Source organism: Ranitomeya variabilis, chromosome 1 (assembly GCF_051348905.1).
Source record: "Ranitomeya variabilis isolate aRanVar5 chromosome 1, aRanVar5.hap1, whole genome shotgun sequence".
NCBI classification, from domain to species: Eukaryota; Metazoa; Chordata; class Amphibia; order Anura; family Dendrobatidae; genus Ranitomeya; species Ranitomeya variabilis.
This window is the reverse complement of record NC_135232.1, coordinates 982,102,760-982,123,360: the sequence shown is the minus strand read 5'-3', so window position 1 is coordinate 982,123,360 and position 20,601 is coordinate 982,102,760. Positions and strand designations below refer to the sequence as shown.

The 20,601-nt window shown below is 41.9% G+C and overlaps 1 protein-coding gene across 1 annotated transcript in view; it reads right to left on the bottom strand.

The window, feature by feature from the left end:
- Positions 1–351: 351 nt before the first annotated feature.
- Positions 352–20,601, bottom strand: part of RXFP1 (relaxin family peptide receptor 1) — a 577,565-nt gene continuing 557,315 nt past the window's right edge. Inside the window, exons 17-18 of the mRNA XM_077279409.1 lie at positions 17,936–18,154; positions 352–3,177 (exon numbers count right to left, since the gene is read on the bottom strand). Of these exons, the coding sequence (XP_077135524.1) occupies positions 2,882–3,177; positions 17,936–18,154 (515 nt within the window). The 3' untranslated portion in view covers positions 352–2,881. The remainder of the gene's footprint in view (positions 3,178–17,935; positions 18,155–20,601) is intronic.

The window sequence follows — 20,601 nt, the reverse complement described above, 5'->3', positions numbered from 1 at the left end:
CCATTCACGTGAGCTCTCGGCTCAGCCAAGCATTCTTTCTTGTGTTTTCAAGTAGGAGAGAAGAAAGTCACTTCTAGACTTTTCCAGCAGCAGCTTATCTCCCCTGAAAACAAGCCAATGGAAACTGAAATTGTAATAACCTAATCCTTCTAATTCTAATGGCTCGATATGATCTGTTGGGAGAGATTCAAGAGGACTCCTAACTCAACAGATGGACAGTCAGTCCCTCTGCAATCGGTCAGTTCAGCTGACTTTACAGATAGGACATCAATAGTTCAGGCCTAGACAACCACTTACGTTATAATGACCAGCCAACATTAGAAGTAATTAATACCCTGTGTCACAGAGGTTAAAGGTAGAGACAGGGGGCTTTTATTAGCCTAATCGCACACAGAGTTTTTGTTTAATTTACACCAGCAAAGGTAGTTTTACAGCAAAAAAAAAAAAGGTCAGTACAAAATGACCATTCCAACCATGGACAGGTGCTCAGCATGGCACACTCTTACTTGATTGACAACTTTGGCTTTACAGGAGCCAAAGACAAGGGCAGATACAGTAAAGTATGAAAAGTTTAGACACCTTTTCATGCAGTGGTTTTCTTTCTTAATATTGGAACATGGAAAATTCAGACTGAAGGCAGTAAAACCATGAACGGAAACAAATGGAAACAAGCAGTAAACAAACACATATGAACCAAACTAGAATATTTGTTAAACCTTATGTTCTTCAAGTATACCTCCCTCTTTTACTCTGATGAAAGCTTCACACCCCCTTTACATTCTCTCAAACAGCTTCATCAGGTAGTCATCTGGAACAGCTTTCCAGCAGTCTTGAAGTAGTGCCTAGAGGTGTGGAGCACTTGTTGGCTGCTTTGCCTTCACTCTGCTGTCCAACGCATCCGAAACCATCTGAAATGGGCTGAGGTCAGGGGTGATTGTGGAGGCCATGTCATCCGATACAACACTCCATCTTCCTCCTCCTTGATCACATAGCTCTTAATAAGGCTGGAGGTGTTTTTTGGATAACAAAACACAAAGCACAAAAGATGCTCCTATTAAGAGAAAACCAGATGGGATGGCATATTGTTGCAAAATACTATGGTAGCCATGCTGGGTAAGTGTGCCTTGAATTTGTAATAAATCATCAACACACCTCTTCGTCTATGCTTCATAGTTGGCTCCATACATGTAAAAACCATCTGTTCACTTTTTCTGCATCTTATAAAAACGGTGGTGGGTTCCAAAAATCTCAAATGTAACTCAACATGCCACAGTAAAGATTTCCACTGACTTAATGTCCGGTTTTTGTGTTGCTTTGGCCCATACAAGTTTCTTCTTTTTCTGTGGTCCTCAGCTGTGGCTTCTTTGCAGCAGTTTGACCTTAGAGGTCTGCTTCTCACAATCTTTTACGGATAGTCTCTGTAGAGATGTGTCTGCTACTTAATGTCTGTACCTCATATATGAGGGCTTTTATCTGAGGAGCTGTAAATTTGTGGGTTTTGAGGATGTTAACTGATGAACTTATCTTCTGCAGCAGGGGTAAATCTTGGTCATCCTTTCCTGGGCTGGTGCTTATGAGAGCCAGTTTTATCATAGTGATTGACAGTTTTCATGACTGCACTTAAGAATGCCTTCAAGGCATGGGCAGTAATTTCTTTTTACTTAGTTGAGCAGTTCTTGCCATATGCTGGCTTAGAATAGTTGTGAAATGGGGCTCAGCCCTGTATGGAACATGTAACTACATTGCCTCTACAAAACACTCCTGATGGTCACAAATACTTTCTGAAGGCTGGTGATTCCTCAAATAAACTCTTGACAAGATATACCTGTTCATCAGAAGCCACCTAGAAGACTACCCGTTGAAGACGCTTGAGACAATGCCAGGGTGGTGTAAAGCTGTAATCATAGTAAAATGGGTGTACCTTAATGAATCTAAACTTTAACACATATTCTGGCTTGTTTCACACTGGTCTCTTTACTACTTGCTTCCATTTGTGGTTTTGCTGCCTCCTTCAGAATCTACAATGTGCACATTCCAATAAGAACAAGGAGAGCCATTGCATGAGTAGAATGTACAAACATTTGCCTAATACTGTACGTATTGTACTATACAAAGGAGCTTACAGACCTCTTGCTTTGGAAGAGTTAAAAGTTAAGGAATAATTCTTGTGTTATTATCACAGCAAATAGATGAAAAGTAAATTATTTTTCTTTTTATGAGAAATTCTAAATAAGAAGAAATCCGGTTCAGTTACCGTATTACTTTGCTTTCTAAACAAGCACATTATTACAATATTTTTCGCTCAGTACAAATAGTTTTTGTTTTATTTCTAATTTTTCTGTAGAAATTATAGTTGAACCCTGGATCATGTCTGTCAACATTCACAAATGTTTTTTTACCAAATCAACTTTTTATTATGTTTCATGGTGGAAAGTCCATTTGTTTTGCACCAACATCTAAATCACCATTTTATCATCTGATACCTGTTCTTTCTTTTAAAAATGAGCACATTTTGTCTAACAAAAAGAGTTGGTGGTGTGGCAGCTTAAATGGTTCTTTACCTGTGGACATGATTATAGTATAAAATCATTTTTCAGACTTCATTTTTGGTCCATTTTCCACCAGTTCTGTTGATTTTTACCTCTAATTTGTTGGACCATAGATAGCAGTATCATAGTGATAATACAAAAATCTAGAAAACTGTGAACTTTACATATATTAGAGACCACTCCGCCATTAGTCCAAGCCAGAGCATACTGTCATGTCATCTGTACCATTGCTTGGATCCAGTCCATCAGTAGTCAGAAGAGAGTTACTGTATCAAAGGCAACCTTACCCGCTTATTTGGATACTAATAAAAATACAAAGTTCTGGCCTGCGACTATGTGTAGCTCAATCTTGTCGTGTGAGTGTCTACTGATACTTCAGAGTCTGTGTAAAGACCAGGTCTCATTATTTCTGCAGAAAGGTCTTGTAGTGGCCACATCTCCACCCAGAAAAAGGATGGTGAGTAAACTTTTGGCCTACTTTTGTTCCCAACTGATCGTCGTTGTTTGTAGTTGTTCCAAATCTGACAGATCATTTCCTTGAATGGTCTAGTTGTTATGGTGTACAAGATGGGGTTCAGGGCACTATTTATTGGAAGTATGAAGATCACCACCCAAGAACTGATGGAACCTGGAGGACACAATATGAGATCTGTTAATTTCCAGAGCTTGTTATATCAAGAGTTTAACACTTCTGTTCACACAAAACTACACATTTACAGTGAAACACATTGCTTTTTGCCTCATTCCACTTTTTCTATAGCTATATCATGTGAGGAAATGAAATAAGCATTGATTCTTTCCAGCTATTCCCCATATGGAGCCACAATTTTAATTTCTTCTGTCAAACCCACATTTACTAGAATGGCCTTCACATAGACAAAATTAAGAAATCAATTAGAATGATTGAAGTCTTTAGAGTATTAGATATACAGGGACAGCAACATTATTACCAAATGCTGACAAATTCTCTACCTTCTGATTTAGTCAGTTTTCACTCTGGAATGGCTTTGAACATTTACCATATGTGCCCTCCATAGATCCCCATTCACTCAACAAAGGCTTATTTTGCCTTTGTGCAGTATAGTTCAAGGTTTCTTTTTTTTTTTAAACTTTATGGAACAGCGCAATAAAATACATGATTTCATAGAGAATCATGAATAATAAACATTTGTATACTTTTGTATATTGTGATGCCACTGTATGACACCTATCACAGATCTCTATCCACTTTACCAGCATATACATTTATTGGAAATAAAAATGTGCAATGTGGTAAGAATCTTTCTGGTACAGTTTGTCATTATTTTCATCTTTAGGTTTGCGCACCCAACCAACTGCAAAAAAAATGTGACAAAGAACTATGTGATATAAGTCTCACTGTTCATAGCTATTAATTCAGCGTAATGAGGCATGGATGTCTCTTAGATTTCATGAAATTTTTATGAAATGTATGAAAATATTTTTCTTAGTAAGGTAGACATCAAAATTTTAATTTCTCTGTTCCTGAGAAAGAGTGCTTATGATGTGAACATAATAATGGGGACAAATAAAAATGAAATGTGTAACTTGAAGAAATATCACTGTCGACTTAGTGTAAGAAAAATATTTAGTTGTCAGTTCATTGCGCCAGTTTAGAATGCACCTTGGCACATTATCTTGTTACTACAGTCAGTAATGTAGTTGGCTGAGCCATATATTCAGTCAACAGCCTCCAAACTCCTGTCCCTTACTTCATCTTTTGGACTTACTCAGTGGTCCTCCGCAGCCATCCACACAGGCGGACATACACTAGACCTGGTCTTCACCCGTCTGTGCTCTCTATCTAACTTCACCACCTCCTCTCTCCCTCTATCCGACCACCATCTGCTCACTTTCTCATCCCTGTCCTCCTCACCGGTCACCTATATCAAGCAACATGCGCACCCCCGCAGAAACCTTTCACACCTAGACACCCACACGCTCTCTGACTCTATCCTACCACTGGCATCCATATCCTCACTCCACGACATAGTGCCACTGCTTTCTACAATGCCACTCTCGCATCAACTATTGACACGATTGCCCCTCTCGTTCATGGCAGAGGGCGACGTATCAATAGACAACCCTGGCACAATAACACCACTAAAAAGCTCCTGCTAAACAGGCCTACTGCACAACCCTCGTATCTTCCCTATCCTACAACCCCAAACAGTTATTCAAAACCTATTAATGGCAATTAACGACATCATGCTGTCTCTCGTACTGGAAGTTTGCTGCCTCGGAGTAACCCTTGACTCTGCTCTGTCCTTCAAACCGTACGTCCAAGCTCTTTCCACCTCCTGTTGCCTCCAGCTCAAAAATATCTCCAGAATCGGTCCTTTCCTCAACTGTCAATCTACTAAAATGCTTGTGCATGCCCTCATCATCTCCCGCCTTGACTACTGCAACATCTTTTTCTGTGGCCTCCCTGCTAACACCCTTGCACCTCTCCAGTCCATCCTTAACTCTGCTGCCCAACTAATTAATCTCTCTCCTCGCTACTCCTCCACTTCCCCCCTCTGCAAATCTCTTCACTGGCTCCCATTCCCTCAGCGTATCCAGTTCAAATTACTAATACTAACCTACAAAGACATAACCTGTCTTCTCCATATATCTCTGAACTAATCTCCCGATAACTTCCCTCATGCAATCTCCGGTCCTCCCAATACCTCCTTCTCTCCACACTTATTCGCTCCTCACCCAACCGCCTCCAAGACTTCTCCTGAATATCCCTCATCCTCTGGAATTCTTTGCCCCAACAAGTCCGACTATCAACCACATTCAGATCCTTCAGACGGAACCACCTCTTCAGGAAAGCCTACAGCCTGCACTGACCCCGCTGCCTCCTCACCACTACCAAAGCTACCGCCTCACCAACACCGGAACTGATGCAACCTATTGTCTCCTTCCCCACCATCCTGTAGAATGAAAGCCCGCAAGGGCAGGGTCCTTGCCCCTCTGTATCAGTCTGTAATTGTTAGTTTGCTTACTGTAAGTGATATCTGTAATTTGTATGTAACCCATTCTCATGTACAGCACCATGGAATCAATGGTGCTATATAAATAATAATAATAATAATAATATATTGATTTTAATGTATTCCACCTGGGAGCTTTCCAGACAAAACTATTATGGAGCACAATTCAAGTCATCACCAGTTATATCTAATCTAATATATAATTGTCTAAGGGTCACTTCCGTCTGTCTGTCACGGATATTCATTGGTCGCGGCCTCTGTCTGTCATGGAAATCCAAGTCGCTGATTGGTCGTGGCAAAACGCCCATGACCATTGCCACGACCAATCAGTGACGGCCATAGTCCGGCGGCAAAATGGCTGCTCTTTCCTCCCCGCAGTCAGTGCCCGCTCCATATTCCCCTCCAGTCATCCAGTCAGCCCTCACACAGGGTTAATGCCAGCGTTACCGGAGCGCAGTGTAACGCACTCCAGTTACGCAGCTATTAACCCTGTGTGACCAAGATCTAAAGTTACAAATAAGAATAATAAAAAAAAAAGGTTATTCTCACCATCCGACGTCGCGCGCTGTCCTCGGCGGTGCAAGCGACAGGTTCCGGTGCCAAGGATGCTAGGCGAGAAGGACCTTCCATGACATCACGGCCATGTGACCGCGACGTCATCACAGGTCCTGCACTCATACCAACCCTGGGACCGGAAGCTGCCGTGTGCACCGCACACCAGCGCCAGGACTTCAAGGGGCCTTCGGAAGGTGAGTATATGTTTATTTTTTATTTTAAGTCTTTTTTAACCACGCATATAGTCCCCACATTGCTATATACTACGTGGGCTGTGTGACATACTGCGTGGGCTCTGTTATATACTACATCTCTGTGCTATATACTAACGTGGCTATGTTATATACTGCGTGGCTGCTATATACTGCGTGGGCTGTGTTATATATTACGTGGCCAGTGTTATATACTGCGGGAGCTGTGCTATATACTGCGTGGCTGCTATGTACTGCGTGGGCTGTGCTATATATTACGTGGCCAGTGTTATATACTGTGGGGGCTGTGCTATATACTGCATGGCTGCTATATACTGCGTTGGCTGTGCTATATATTACGTGGCCAGTGTTATATACTACATCGCCTATGTTATATACTGCATGGCTGCTATATACTGCTTGGGCTGTGTTCTATACTGTTTGGCCTGTGTTATATACTGCGTGGCCACTGTTATATACTGCGTGGCCTGTATTAACGCAGTGGGTATTCTACAATATGTATGTATGTATGTATGTATATAGCAGCCACATAGTATATAGCACAGGCCATGTAGTATTTGTCTGCTATATACTACATGGCTCCTATATACTACGTGGCCTGTGCTATATACTATGTGGCTGCTATATACATACTTACATACCATACATATTCTAGAATACCCGATGCGTTAGAATCGGGCCACCATCTAGTGTTCATATAATGCTCAGGATTTGAGGTTACATTTGTAAGCTTATACATTAGCTATGAACACATCTAAGAAAATGGCTTCGCTTCAGATTGAAATTTCAGATTTGTCACTGAAATTCAGGAGGTACCAAATGGGATTTCTTAAAATGATCCCAACAACTATTCCTTCATATATAGAGCTTTGTTAAGATGAATAAATTGTCCATTATATGAACTAATCAACAGAAAACAATTAATATACCAGTCCCAATCTCTAACCCAGTTAAGTGTACTGTAGTTTCTTATTCTTATTTAATAATGTTGTCTAGGCCATTCCATGATGTTCACCCTAATAGACATGGAAACCCCAGCAGAAGCTGTCTCCTGTTCTCTGTGGTTTTCACTTGGGTTCTCGAATATTACAGAAGACACATTAATAAGGCTCCAGAAGATGAGAATTTAGGTGGTGTATCCAGACACATGAATATGGCTCTAATTGCTGCATTCTATTATCCAGAAAGGCACTTACTATGTCCAGATTGTTATAGTTTTCTATTACGTGGCTACGTAGAATCAGAACCTATTAAAGAATATATCTTTATATCTTTGAGTATTGACCAGCGATGTTATTTATATTTTAGTGAGCCAACAATATCCATTGTTTGATTATTACATCACTTTGTATGTGTGTGTTCTTGTTTGTCAATTTTAGCTATTGTATCTAAAAGGTAATTTATTATGAATTACTCAATTAGAACTCAACTTGGTATTATCATCTAAAACATTTATGATATACAGTCAGTCCAGGGGTTATGAACACAATAGGTTCTGTATGAAATGTTTTTAAACTATATTTGTTTTCATGTTGAATTAGGTACAGTTTTATTACAGTAAAGAGAGACAACTTCCTGCAATATAATGTAAAGTACCAGAGCCGGATAAAGAGGTGGTCACCCCTCGTCTGCACATCCAACAAGAGCCAGCTTCTTGTATTGTAATGCAATCTACAGTATCAGACCTGGAAGAAAAGGTGCCCATCTCTCGCCTACACATCCAACAAAAAGCAAACTTCCTGTAATGTACAGTACCAAACCTAGAAGAAGAGGTGGGCACCCTTCGCATGCACATCTAACAGGAGCCAACTTCCTATAACGTACAGTTTTTTACAATACCTGACCCAGATGTGTCAGGCACCCCTCACCTGCACATCTAATAAGAGCCAGCTTCCTGTGATTTATGGTACAGTACCGGACCTAGAAGAAGAAGCAGGCACCCCTCACCTGCAAAACTAACAGGAGCCAACTTCCTGTAATTTACAGTACTGTACCGGACCTAGAATAAGAGGCAGGCACCCTCGTCTGCACATCTAACAAGAGCCAAGTTCCTGTAATGTACAATAGTGAACGCCCCCCCTTAGTGAGATCTTAGGGGGGGCACATGGGAACACAGCCACCACGTTAGCAATTGGTTTTTTACATGTTTTTTGTCTGTTCATTATTTTCTGTCATATGATTGGTTAATTGGTTCTCTTTGGTAAGCTGTGTGTCTCACACGAGCAGGTTTATTACTGGTTTAAACCAGTTTTTCCTCAGGGATTATTTCCCGCAATTTTTACGGATTTTTATTGGTCAAACTCTGTGAGCTGGAAGAATTCTGGACCTATAAAACTGCTGTTTCGGGGACCCTCAGCGCAGTTTACCTCAAGCAAGCTCTGAAGATAGAAGATATCACATGATGGACGAGCTGATGCAGCAACTACTCTGCAGGGCGGAGAGTGAGGGAGGAATGGAATGGTTACAGAGCTGTCTTTCTATACAACCCACCATGAAGCCTTCCTCAGCCCCGGGGGTTTCTTCAGCTTCTGTTCCACAATCTCCGCTCTGCCCTCCGGTACCCCAGGAACCGCTGCCACCGCCTCTTCCATGCCGCAGCTCAGCGAGGAGCCGCCGGCCCAGGAGCCCATACTCGCCGCCGCCATCTTCCAGAGTGACTGACCTGAGGCCGGAGCCACGCAGCAGGAGCAGGAGGCCGTCGCATCAAAAGTCCCGCAGCCCATCGCGGGATCTCAGAGGAGCACAGCCCACGTCGCAGGTATCTGCAGTGCCAGCCGCCGGATCCTCCACTAGGTGGCGCTCGCTTTGCAGAGCATACAGAGAAAGGCTCATCTAGCCACCGGAGCCATAAAAGAGCTGCGGGGGCCCAGGGAGTTGCAGCGACAGCCAGCAGACCAGCCAGAGGTCTTCAATCAAGGCAGGTGAGCGCAGCTGCCGCTGCGGCAGCTTCATGGAGGTCGGCATCACCAGTGTCAGAATATGAAGAGGATCACTGCCAGCCATCTCATCAGAATTCTCCAACTCATGGGGACCCGAGTGCAGAGGTCTTCATGGAGGACGAGGTCGTGCATCAGGACAAGGGTGAGGTGTTAAATGTGCCCTCGTTTGTCTCTTCATCTAATCTTAAATCGGTAGTCAGGGAGGTTATTTTAGAATGTTTTTCTTCCAGTTCTTTTCCCCCAATTGTTGGTCCGACTGCTGCTAGGGAAGAATCTGTTTCTGGAAGTGTTTTATTGAAACCAGGTTTGCCAGAAATATTGCTAAAGGAGTCCATGACTTGTGAGGTGACTCCCTTGGGTTTTCACCTGAGCCCTTCGGTGAAAGAGCAAATTTGGAGGAAGGAATACATGGATATTTTTTCCCTGTTACCCTCCTCAAAAGAGCAGCAGCACAGGAACGATAAAAAAGAGGATAATGAGGATAAGAGGAAAGCTTATAATCCTAAATCGTTTAATAATTGGCTGCAAGCCTTCTGTATATATGCTGCAGTACTAGGGGAAAAATTCCCCTATGTTTGCTCCGGCTTATTTCAGCATCTTGACACTATCCTAGAAGCCTATAGAAATTTTGGGGGTATGGCATGGCTCCAGTATGACGAATCATTCAGGCAAAAACTTGCCATGTATCCCAATTTATCATGGGGAAAGAAGGATATTGGACTTTGGATCAACTTGATGTTGCCTCAGAGGTTTCCTGCATCACGACAGAACGTGAGTGCCCCTCCAAAGAAAGGTATTTGCTTTGCCTTCAATTAAGGTAATTGCAAATGGTCCCTTAATTGCCGCTTTCGGCATGAATGTTCTTTTTGCGGGGGCACTCACCCAATGTCAAAGTGCTATAGGAAACAATTCCAGTCAGGTCAGCAAGGGTCCATTAAAGAATCCATTACAAAAGGCTCTGACCCCAGTGAACCTTCCAAACATGGTACCGTGGCTAGGTCTTTTTCCAAATCAACAGATTAGTTCCCTTATCTTCCATGGTTTTTCTGAAGGGTTTTTCGTTCCTCAATTCAAGGGAGAAGGTTGTAAAATAATTCAGAACTTGCCTTCTGCTGACAAATTCCCTGCAATTGTAAGAGAGAAACTGTTTAAAGAAGTTGAATCGGGTAGAATGTCTGGCCCTTTTGAATCCCCCCCCCCCGTTTCAAAACTTTAGGATTTCTCCTATTGGAGTAGTTCCTAAAAAGGAGCCTGGCTCTTATCGGTTAATACATCATTTGTCTTATCCGAGGGGAGCCTCCCTTAATGATGAGGTGAACACCGATATATGTTCTGTGAAATATTCGTCCTTTGATGATGCAATTGAAATTCTTCAGAGGTTCGGGAGGAATTCACTCATGTCTAAATCAGACATAAAGTCTGCTTTTAGGTTATTGCCAGTCAATCCGCAGGGTTTTAATTCCCTGGGACTGGTTTTTGACAAAAATTTCTTTTTTGACAGATGCCTCCCCATGGGCTTTTCTTTATCCTGTTATTATTTCGAAGCATTTTCTTCGTTTTTACACTGGGTGGTGGAGCATTCGGTAGCAAAAGGGGGAGTTTTACATTACCTCGACGATTTTTTGTTTGTTGGCCCAGTGGATTCTGATACTTGTTCTTCACTCCTATGCACCTTTCGGGAAATTTGTGAGAATTTCGGTGTCCCGATCGCTGAGGAAAAGACAGTTGAACCCTGCACTTCTTTGGAGTTTCTTGGTATCCACATCGATTCAGTTTCCATGACCTGCTCCCTTCCGATCGATAAAATCTATAGGTTACGTGCGGTTATTGCTAGTTTTTTAGTTAGGGATAAGGTTACACTTAAGGAGCTCCAGTCGTTGTTAGGAATGTTAAATTTTGCCTTAAAGGTTATTCCTATGGGCCGCGTTTTTTCCAAGCGCCTGTATGATCTCACATTTGGGCACTCTTCTCCCCATGCACATATTCGTCTCTCCAAAGATACTAAAGACGATTTAAGAATTTGGTCGAAATTCCTTTCAGAATTTAATGGTATAAATATTTGGCAATCTACCTTCGTTTCTTCTGAAGAAATTGGCTTGTATGTCTTTACTAATGAACACCTTGGAATGGGCCTAGTATTTTCGAATTTTTGGATTTTTGAATCTTGGCCCAATTCTTGGGTCGCTGACAAGATTACTAGGAACTTAGCGTTTTTAGATCTTTTTTCCATTTTTGTAGCTTTCCATTTTTGGGGTGAGCACTTTGCCAACAAACGCATTCTTTTCAGTTCTAACAAGCAGGGCCTAGTGTTCATGCTAAATACGCTCTCCTCTAAAAACCATTTATCTGCAGCTATTCTCAGACAACTGACCTTTCTTTGTCTTAAATTTAATATCTGTCTCAAAGCTGTTTTTTCCACTTCTAGCAGCATAAATAACGCTCAGCTTATTTGTCACCGCCAGGCGTCTCGACCCTTGGAACGAATTTCAGATTTGGACATGGGAAGATTAACTTGTCCTCTCCAGATATGGGAATTAATCCAAGTCTAATACTTGCATGTGTGAAGAATTCGCTGGCACATAAAACATGGGCTGATTATTCAGCCGCGTGGCATACGTGGGTTAGATTTTGTCATCAGCATAACTACTCATGTCATGAAGTTACCCCTTCAATAGCTCTATGTTTTGCTGAGCAATTAGTAAAGAATGGCCTTTCCTTCTCAGCTATTTCAAAAAATTTGGCGGGTATTTCATTTTTCTTAAAAATTTTAGGCAGAAGACCGTTATCGGAATTTTTCGTAGTGAAACAATTTTTAAAAGGTTTCAGGAGGGCTACATTTTTACCCGACTCGCGTCGTCCAATTTCAGTTAACTTACTGAAGGACATTTGCCTATCTTTGCCGTCGGTTTGTTCTGATTTTTTCGAAGCATCTCTTTTTTCTACTGCCTTTTCTTTTGCTTTCTTTGGGGCGCTTAGGGTGAGCGAGGTTGTTTCACTCAAAAAATCATCCCCGTCCGGTTTGTCATTTGAGCATGTTTCGGTTCACGGTCACCACCTGACCTTATTTATTCAAAAATCCAAAACTGATCAACTGGGCAGAGGCGCATCGGTGAAACTCAATGCTATCTCGGACTCGATCATCTGCCCAGTTGCAAATGCGAAGAGATGGTTGTCTCTCCGTCCTAATTCCAGTGGTTCGTTCTTTTTACATATGAATAACGAACCGGCGACTATTTTTCTATTTAATTTCATTTTGAAGAAATCGTTAAATTATTTGGGTTTGGGAGACCAAAAAATTTCATCCCACTCCTTTCGGATTGGAGCAGCTACTGAGGCTTCAATGATCGGGCTTAGTGAATCTCGCATAAAGAAAATTGGGAGATGGGAATCTAGCCGCTTTAAATTATACGTACGTCCTGAATTGTATAATTAACATATTATTCATCTTTCAGGTGTTTTCACTATCTGGATAATTGGGCATTCGTTTATACATTGGGCCCAGAAGAGGGCTTTCGTAAGGTGTTATACTGAGAATTTATCCTTTGATAATTCCCTCATCCAAATTTTTTGGCATAGCAGGAGAGGAATGGTCTGGCACAATTTGATCCATGAAATTCATAAAGTAGCTGAGATGAGGCCTTATCCTAATTTAGTAATTATTCATCTAGGCGGTAATGACATTGGAAAAATGAAAACTCTCGACCTCCTTTCCTGCATTAAGAGGGATTTGTGTTTACTTAAAGCAGAGTTTATGAATTCTACATTTGTATTTTCCGAAGTTGTTCCTAGATTTCTATGGTTCCAGAAGAGTTCTTCATTCCTTGAGAGAATCAGGAAGCGAGTGAACAGGAATATTCACAATTTTATGCCATTAATTCAAGGCTTTTCTTTCAGGCATGTCGACCTTGAGGGTCGGGTCCCCGGACTGTATAGGACGGACCTTATTCATTTGTCCGACATTGGCCTGGATATCTTCAACTTGGATATGCAGGCCATTGTCGAGAATTGGCTGGGGCGTTTTGGGGGGGCCTTGCCTTTATGAGGCTCGGCGTGTGGGGTAAATCGCCCGCTCTCGGGTGGATGTGGACGTTATTTGTGGTGAAGTTATACTGTTATATGGTAATATTTTAATGGAGTTTTTTGGTTTATTCATTTTTATTAAATTATTTCCTATTTGGTTACCCAAAAATAAACGCCACGGCCAATTTCTTTCCAAAGTAATTTATTGTGTTTTGTGTCTTTATTTATGGATGATGTGTGGGGTTTGTGTTACCATGAACGCCCCCCCCTTAGTGAGATCTTAGGGGGGGCACATGGGAACACAGCCACCACGTTAGCAATTGGTTTTTTACATGTTTTTTGTCTGTTCATTATTTTCTGTCATATGATTGGTTAATTGGTTCTCTTTGGTAAGCTGTGTGTCTCACACGAGCAGGTTTATTACTGGTTTAAACCAGTTTTTCCTCAGGGATTATTTCCCGCAATTTTTACGGATTTTTATTGGTCAAACTCTGTGAGCTGGAAGAATTCTGGACCTATAAAACTGCTGTTTCGGGGACCCTCAGCGCAGTTTACCTCAAGCAAGCTCTGAAGATCCCACCCTCCTTCCCTCTTTTTTGTTAAATTTGTTTTGTCGTGTCGTTTATTTTGTGGGGTAAATCGCCCGCTCTCGGGTGGATGTGGACGTTATTTGTGGTGAAGTTATACTGTTATATGGTAATATTTTAATGGAGTTTTTTGGTTTATTTATTTTTATTAAATTATTTCCTATTTGGTTACCCAAAAATAAACGCCACGGCCAATTTCTTTCCAAAGTAATTTATTGTGTTTTGTGTCTTTATTTATGGATGATGTGTGGGGTTTGTGTTACCATGTACTGAACCAGACCTAGAAGAAAAAACAGACACTCTTCGCCTGCACATCCAACAAGTCAACTTCCTGTAATGTGCAATAGTGTACTGTACCAGACCTAGAAGAAGAGACAGACACTCCTCGCCTGCACATCCAACAAGAGCCAAGTTCCTGTAATGTACAATAGTGTTCTGTATCTGACCTGACCTTGAAGAAGAGGCAGGCACCCCTCGTCTGCACACTAACAAGAGACAACTTCCTGTAATGTACAATAGTGTACTGTACCGGACCTAGAAGAAGAGAAAGACACTCCTTGTCTGCACACCAACAAGAGCCAACTTCCTGTAATGTACAATAGTGTACTCTATCTGACCTAGATGAAGAGGCAGACACTCCTCACCTGCACATCCATCACAAGTCAACTTCCTGTAATGTACATCAGTGCACTGTATCTGACCTTGAAGAAGGGGCAGGCACCCCTCGTCTGCACACCCACAAGAGCCATCTTCCTGTAATGTACATAAGTGTATTGTACCAGACCTATAAGAAGAGGCGGACATCCCTTGCCTCCACTTCCAACAAGAGCCAACTTCCTGTGATGGACTGTACTATACAGTACCAGACCCAGATGTGTCGGACATCCCTTGTCAGCAAATCTAACAAAAAACAGCTTTCTATAATGTAGAGTACTGTACCATACCAGCTCTAGAAGACGAGTCGGGCACATTTTGCCTGCACATCTAACAGAAGCCAGATTCCTGTAATTTGTAGTACTGTACAGTACTGGACCTTGAAGAAAAGGCAGACACCCATCGCCTGTACACCCACAAGAGCCAACTTCTTACAATGTACAATAGTATACTGTGCCAGACCTAGAAGAAGAGGTGGGCACCCCTCGCTTGCACATCTAATAAGAGCCAGCTTACTGTAATGTACAGTACTGTATTCTACCGGGCCTAGAAGGAAAGCTAGGCATCCCTCATCTGCACATCTAACAAAATCCTTCCTGAAATGCACAGCATTGTATCACAAACCAGGCCCAAAAGGCAAGCACCCCTCATTGGCACATGACAATGGCTTGAATGCTGAGCAGTATGATTTAGCTGAAACCTGGAACCCTCTGTCTTAGGCCTGGTTCACATTTCCATCTTGAGACGGCCGTCATGCTGCGTCAATGCGACGAGAGAGAGAGACTTGAAAGTCCTTCCGGGCATGCTCAGAGTGGAAAAACGGGATACGTCGCTGGATTCCTGTGTTTGACGGTCAGCGATGGATCCTGCGTCCATAGGCTTCCATTATAGCCAACGATGGACAGCGCAGGATCCGTCGCTGAGCGATTTTCCGACGTGCAGAAAAAACGTTCCTCTGAATGTTTTCTCTGCACGACAGACCGCTATTTTCCGACGGATCCAGTGCACGACGGATGAAACGGATGGCCATCCATCACAATCCGTTGCTAATACAAGTCTATGGGAAAAAACAGGATCCTGCAGAAAAATTTGCAGGATCCTGTTTTTTCAAAACTCGACGGATTTCAACAGGAGAGAAAAGACGGAAGTGTGAAAGAGGCCTTACAGTAACAGCATCCGTTTCTTAGTATGAGTTGCACGTCAGTCGGATGTTCGCAACACAGGGACTGCTGGTATCTACAGGATATGCCACAAAAGTCTCATCAGTGCGGTTTCCTCTTATGAGACATCCACATGTTGGAGAAATATGGGTCACCTACTTGCCATTTCAATGTGAGTGCTTCTCTATTTCCTAATGGTTGGAGGCACCACAAAACAGCACAGCAGTCTACAGGTTGTGTGATCTGCTTTTCCACATGTGAAGCATACAGTGGGGGAGATAAGTATTTGATCCCTTGCTGATTTTGTGAGTTTGCCCACTAACAAAGACATGAACAGTCTATAATGTTAAGGGTAGGTTAATTTTAACATTGAGAGATAGAATATAAAAAATAAAATCCAGAAAATCACATTGTATAAATTACATAAATGTATTTGCGTTTTTCAGTGAGAATTAAATATTTGATCCCCTACCAACCATTAAGAGTTCTGGCTCCTACAGACCAGTTAGACGCTTCTAATCAACTTGTTACCTGCATTAAAGACAGCTGTCTTACATAGTCACCTTTATAAAAGACTCCTGTCCACAGATGCAATTAATCAGTCAGACTCTAACCTCTACAACATGGGAAAGACCAAAGAGTTTTCTAAGGAAATCAGGGACAAGATCATAGATCTGCACAAAGCTGGAATGGGCTACAAAACCATAAGTAAGACGCTGGGTGAGAAGGAGACAAAGGTAGAAAATCCTGCAGTGCCCGCAAGGTCCCCTTGCTCAAGAAGGCACATGTGTAGGCCAGTCTGAAGTTTGCCAATGAACACCTGGATGATTCTTTGAGTGATTGGGAGAAGGTGCTGTGGTCAGATGAGACAAAAATTGAGGTCTTTGGCATTAACTCAACTCGCCATGTTTGGAGGAAGAGAAATGCTGCCTATGACTCAAAGAACACTGTCCTCACTGTCAAGCATGGAGGTGGAAACATTATATTTTGGGGGCGTTTCTCTGCTAAGGACGCAAGACTACTTCATCCCACCAATGGGAGAATGGATGGAGCCATGTACCGTAAAATCCTGAGTGACAACCTCCTTCCCTCCACCAGGACATTAAAAATGAGTTGTGGCTGGGTCTTCCAGCAAGACAATGACCCAAAACATACAGCCAAGGAAACAAAGGAGTAGCTCAAAAAGAAGCACATTAAGGTCATGGAGTGGTCTAAACAGTCTCCAGACCTTAATCCCATAGAAAGCTTATGGAGGGAGTTGAAGCTCTGAGTTGCCAAGTGACAGCCTCAAAATCTTAATGATTTAGAGATGATCTGCAAACAGGAGTGGACCAAAATTGTTCCTGACATGTGCGCAAACCTCATCATCAACTACAAACATCTGACTGCCGTGCTTCCCAACAAGGGTTTTGCCACCAAGTATTAAGTCTTGTTTGCCAGAGGGATCAAATACCTATTTCTCACTGCAAAAGACATTTAAATACATTTATATAATTTATACAATGTCATTTTCTGGAATTTATTTTTGATATTCTATCTCTCAATGTTAAAATTAACCTACTCTTAAAATTATAGACTGTTTGTCACACTGCATCTTTTCAGTTTGTCTATATGAAATAAAACTGACAAACAGAAGGATAAATGGACATGTGAACAGGGCCTTACTCATGTAAATGTATTCCTGAAAGCAATTCATCATGGACGTGTGCAGATGTTATCTGGACAATGTTTATAAGGGAGCACGGATATCGTAGAGATAAAACATAATGCCGCATAGAAGGGATAATACACACAACAGGAGTAACCATGGGCTTCCATAGTAAATCTTAGAATGGGACTAGATTTACTTTTCTACTTCTTCTTTGGATATCTAGTCATCAGTAACAGCCTTTTATGTCTGAGTGGAACTGGACCCCCTTAGTAGTTGGCCCCATAGTAGCTGCCTTGCCTAATACCCTGGTAGTTAGTCTTAGGTAGGATTTGAAAGCTGTTTTTTAGAGAGACATGTTATTCCTGGAATTTCAGGTTACATTGCTATCTACCTAAGTATTATAATTAGGAAACAGCAAGAGTAACAATTGTGTGCAATAATCCTCAGTTATAAGCAGATCAGTTGTGTTATGGCAATGCTACAAGGATTACAGACACAATCATGCTGGCTGTGTGATGCATTTTACAGAGAATGGAAGGAAATTCACTTGGTTATTTCTGAATATTTGGTGAATGCCAAAACTCACAGGTTTAATAGAAAGCTTACACCCACCTGGTATCTGAACTTGAAGCAGGGACAGGAGTTTAAGTATGAATATAGGAATCCAGCACAGGGCGTCTGTGAATACGATGAAGAAGAACCTCTTGGCTAAGGTCATTTCTTTCTTGATGTGGTTGTGGATTTCAGTTGCCATAATTGCAGTTTTGTGGATACTATAGAACATACTGCTATAGGAAAACACAATGATGATAAACGCTGCCAAGTTCACGCCTGTTGGGGCAAACACAACAAAGCAACACCAAGTTAGTACACATGTTAGGCCACATTTACATGTATGGCGAATGAGTCTAAAATTTATGTTTGTCTACCTAAAAAAAAAATACTGATACTGTGATATGTATTTGAGACAACCACAAAAATTGGATTGAAAGATGGTTTTCTAGGGGGCTTGATTTCTCAAAGAAGATGTCCAGTATATACAGTATATGATGGAACTGAAAAACTATAAACCAGAAATCTGGTTGGACAAAGGAGAATGTTTTGTATTTGTTCCAATTTTCAAATACATTTTGGCCGAATACACTGTGTGCAGAATTATTAGGCAAGTTGTATTTTGATCACACGATACTTTTTATACATGTTGTCCTACTCCAAGCTGTTCAGGCTTGAGAGCCAACTACCAATTAAGTAAATCAGGTAATGTGCATCTCTGTAATGAGGAGGGGTGTTGTCTAATGACATTAAAACCCTATATAAGGTGTGCTTAACCCCTTCAAGACGCAGCCCTTTTTCGTTTTTCGCTCCCCTCCTTCCCAGAGCCATAGCTTTTTTATTTTTCTGTCAATATGGCCATGTGAGGGCTTATTTTTTGCGGGACAAGTTGTACTCTTGAACGACACCATTGGTTTTACCATGTCTTGGTAAGTGCAATCCCACACTTGTTTTTTGTTTGGCTTTTTTGCTAGATTCACTAAATGCTAAAATTGACCTGCCACTGTGATTCCCCAGGTCACTACGAGTTCATAGACACCTAACATGACTAGGTTATTTTTTATTTAAGTGGTGAACAAAAATTCAAAACTTTGCTAAAAAAAAAATAAACATTGCGCCATTTTCCGATACCCGTAGCATCTCCATTTTTCGGGATCTCGGGTCAGGTGAGGGCTTATTTTTTGCGTGCCGAGCTGATGTTTTGAATGATACCAATTTTGTGCAGATGCGTTCTTTTGATCGCCCATTATTGCATTTTAATGCAATGTTGCGGCGACCAAAAAAACGTAATTCTGGCGTTTCAAATTCTTTTCTCGCTATGCTGTTTAGCGATCAGGTTAATGCTTTTTTTTAATTGATAGATTGGGCGATTCTGAAAACGGCGATACCAAATATGTGTATGTTTGATTATTTTTATTGTTTTATTTTGGATGGGGCGAAAGGGGGGATGATTTAAACTTTTATATTTTTTTATTTTTTTCATATTTTTTTAAACTTTTTTTAAACCTTTTTCCATGCTTCAATAGCCTCCATGGGAGGCTAGAAACTGGCATAGCCTGATCGGCTCTGCTACATAGCAGTGATCATCAGATCGCTCCTATGTAGCTGAATTGCAGGCTTGCTATGAGCGCCGACCACAGGGTGGCACTCACAGCAAGGCGGCATCAGTAACCATAGAAGTCTCAAGGAGCCCTCTGGTTACTATGCTGACGCATCGCTGACCCCCGATCATGTGATGGGGTCGGCGATACGCGCATTTCCGGCCATGCCGCCGGAAGTGGTAGTTAAATGCCGCTGTTAGCGTTTGACAGTGGCATTTAACTGGTTAATAGCGGCAGGTGGTTCGTGATTCCACCTGCCGCTATTGCGCGCACATGTCAGCTTTACATAATAGCTGACATGTTGCGACTTTGATGTGGGCTCAGCCTCGGAGCCCACATCAAAGGGGGAGACACGACATGCCCCGTACTAGTACGGGGCATGTCGTGAAGGGGTTATTTATTAGGCAACTTCCTTTCCTTTGGCAAAACTGGTCAGAAGAGAGATTTGACGGGCTCTGAAAAGTCCAAAATTGTGAGATGTCTTGCAAAGGGATTGCAGCAGTCTTGAAATTGCCAAACTTTTGAAGCGTGATCACCGAACAATCAAGCGTTTCATGGCAAATAGGCAACAGGGTCGCAAGGAGCGTGTTGGGCAAAAAAGGCACAAAATAACTGCCCATGAATTGAGGAAAATCAAGCATGAAGCTGCCAAGATGCCATTTGCCACCAGTTTTGCCATATTTCAGAGCTGCAACGTTACTGGAGTAACAAAAAGCACAAGGTGTTTGATACTCAGAGACATAGCCAAGGTAAGGAAGGCTGAAAAACGAACACCTTTGAACAAGAAACATAAGATAAAACATCAAGACTGAGCCAAGAAATATCTTAAGACTGACTTTTCAAAGGTTTTATGGACTGATGAAATGAGAGTGACTCTTGATGGTCAGATGGATGGGCCAGAGGCTGGATCAGTAAAGGGCAGAGAGCTTCACTCCGACTCAGATGCCAGCAAGGTGGAGGGGGGTACTGGTATAGGCTGGTATCATCAAAGATGAACTTGTGGGACCCTTTCGGGGTTGAGGATGGAGTGAAGCTCAACTCCCAGACCTACTGCCAGTTTCTGGAAGACAACTTCTTCAAGCAGTGGTACAGGAAGAAGTCAGTATCATTCAAGAAACATGATTT